This window comes from Triticum dicoccoides, chromosome 1B (genome assembly GCF_002162155.2).
Source record: "Triticum dicoccoides isolate Atlit2015 ecotype Zavitan chromosome 1B, WEW_v2.0, whole genome shotgun sequence".
Classification (NCBI taxonomy): Eukaryota; Viridiplantae; Streptophyta; class Magnoliopsida; order Poales; family Poaceae; genus Triticum; species Triticum dicoccoides.
Genome location: NC_041381.1, coordinates 412261490 through 412263300, shown reverse-complemented (window position 1 = coordinate 412263300; position 1811 = coordinate 412261490). Strand labels below are relative to the sequence as shown.

Here is a 1811-nt window from a genome sequence, read left to right as displayed (position 1 = left end):
AATAGAATTGAGATCATGGACAATTATCTCTTGCTTGTATTTTAACCATACTTCATGGTTATCTGAAAATGCATCTATAATCGCTCTCTTTTTATTATACAATTACAAATGCAGTATTTTCTGAAGGCCTGATTCCACTACACCAACATGTATGCTGATTTGTTGCTTAGTATTGGAATCACGGGAAGTTCCTCACATGTATATGTTTTATCACCTAAAAAATGTACATGTTAATTAATCAATATTTACCTACCACCGCATCAGGGGCAGTGGCTGTCTCCTTGACCCAACACTATACAACAACTGGAGTTCATCAGCAAGAATAATAGAAGTACAACAGGAACACAAATCAACGAACCAACTCCAGACATGGACAGATCAATTGCATCGCACCCAAATGAATCTCGAAAAGATTAGCGGGCAAGCCGAAGGGGGAAGTAACTCAAAGCCGCATCTGTGTCGTGTGGCCGGCCGCTCTCGCTCTACCCCGTGGCGGACGAGGGGGCGGGGCGGAAGAGGTGACTGCGGAAGCGGACGAGGAGGCCGGCGGCGACGCGGAGGCGATTGCGGCGGCGGCGGATGAACGGAGCGAGCAACTGGGAGAACAACGGAAAGGAGCGTCTGAGCCGACTCATCTGCGTGGCCAGTGGTCACCTCGTCCAGGAGCCGAGATAGTATTGATTGGAGCCGAGCATCAGCGCGCGAGCTGAGGGGAACACATGGAGCCGGTGAGAGGAGGGATACCGTGGGATGTTGGGAACATACAAGTGTCAGCAGATCCGATCGGGTACGCACGGGAGGAGGCCTGCACACGGTCTCCACCAAATTTTTTCCCGCAGATCTTCGTGAAGACCCTGACGGGCAAGACCATCACGCTGGAGGTGGAGAGCAGCGACACGATCGACAACGTCAAGGCTAAGATCCAGGACAAGGAGGGCATCCCGCCGGACCAGCAGCGGCTCATCTTCGCCGGGAAGCAGCTCGAGGACGGCCGCACGCTCGCCGACTACAACGTGCAGAAGGAGTCGACGCTGCACCTGGTGCTCCGCCTCCGCGGCGGCACCACCATCAAGGTCAAGACGCTCACCGGCAAGGAGATTGAGATCGACATCGACCCCACCAACACGGTGGACCGCATCAAGGAGCGCGTCGAGGAGAAGGAGGGCATCCCGCCCGTGCAGCAGAGGCTCATCTTCGCCGGCAAGCAGCTCGCCGACGACAAGACTGCCAAGGATTACAACATCAAGGGTGGCGACGTGCTGCACCTCGTTCTCGCCCTCAGGGTCGGTGTCTGTTGCTAGAGCCGACTAGTCACAGGGTATAGGCATATAGCTACCCTTTTTTTTACGTTAATATTTTTGCTACTTTAAAAGATCAGTTATTTTTCCTGTTGGTGTGTATTCAGGACACTAATTCTGTAATTTCTGAAGAGGGAAAACATGTATGAGCTGGTAACCTCACCAATCTGCACAATAGAGCTAAAGATAATAGTTTCTGTTAAATATAATAGTTTTCATTAAGTAGTTTGAACTTCTTATTGCAAGGGTGAGAGCTACATATAAATATAAAGTAATCTGAACGGAGCTGAGTCCAGTTCATGGCTTTCTTCTCATGTTTCTACTTTTTTTTTGCGGGTGTTCTCATGTTTCTACTTACATAGACAAATTTTATAAATGTCCATCTGCATATTGTTAATAAGGTCACTGATATGGCTGGAAGACATTAGAATTGCTATCTCGCATAATTATGTTGCTAGCATTGTACTTCGGTTCTCATATGAAAAAGTGGGATGGAAAATTATGAAACTGCAT

At 48.9% G+C, this 1811-nt stretch overlaps 1 protein-coding gene across 1 annotated transcript; it reads left to right on the top strand.

Annotated features, from left to right (window-relative positions):
* Positions 1–719: 719 nt before the first annotated feature.
* On the top strand, positions 720–1587 carry LOC119350429 (ubiquitin-NEDD8-like protein RUB2). The gene has a single exon (XM_037618267.1). It carries the CDS (start codon positions 720–722, stop codon positions 1299–1301), a length of 582 nt encoding a protein of 193 aa, XP_037474164.1. The 3' UTR covers positions 1302–1587.
* The last annotated feature ends 224 nt before the right edge of the window (positions 1588–1811 follow it).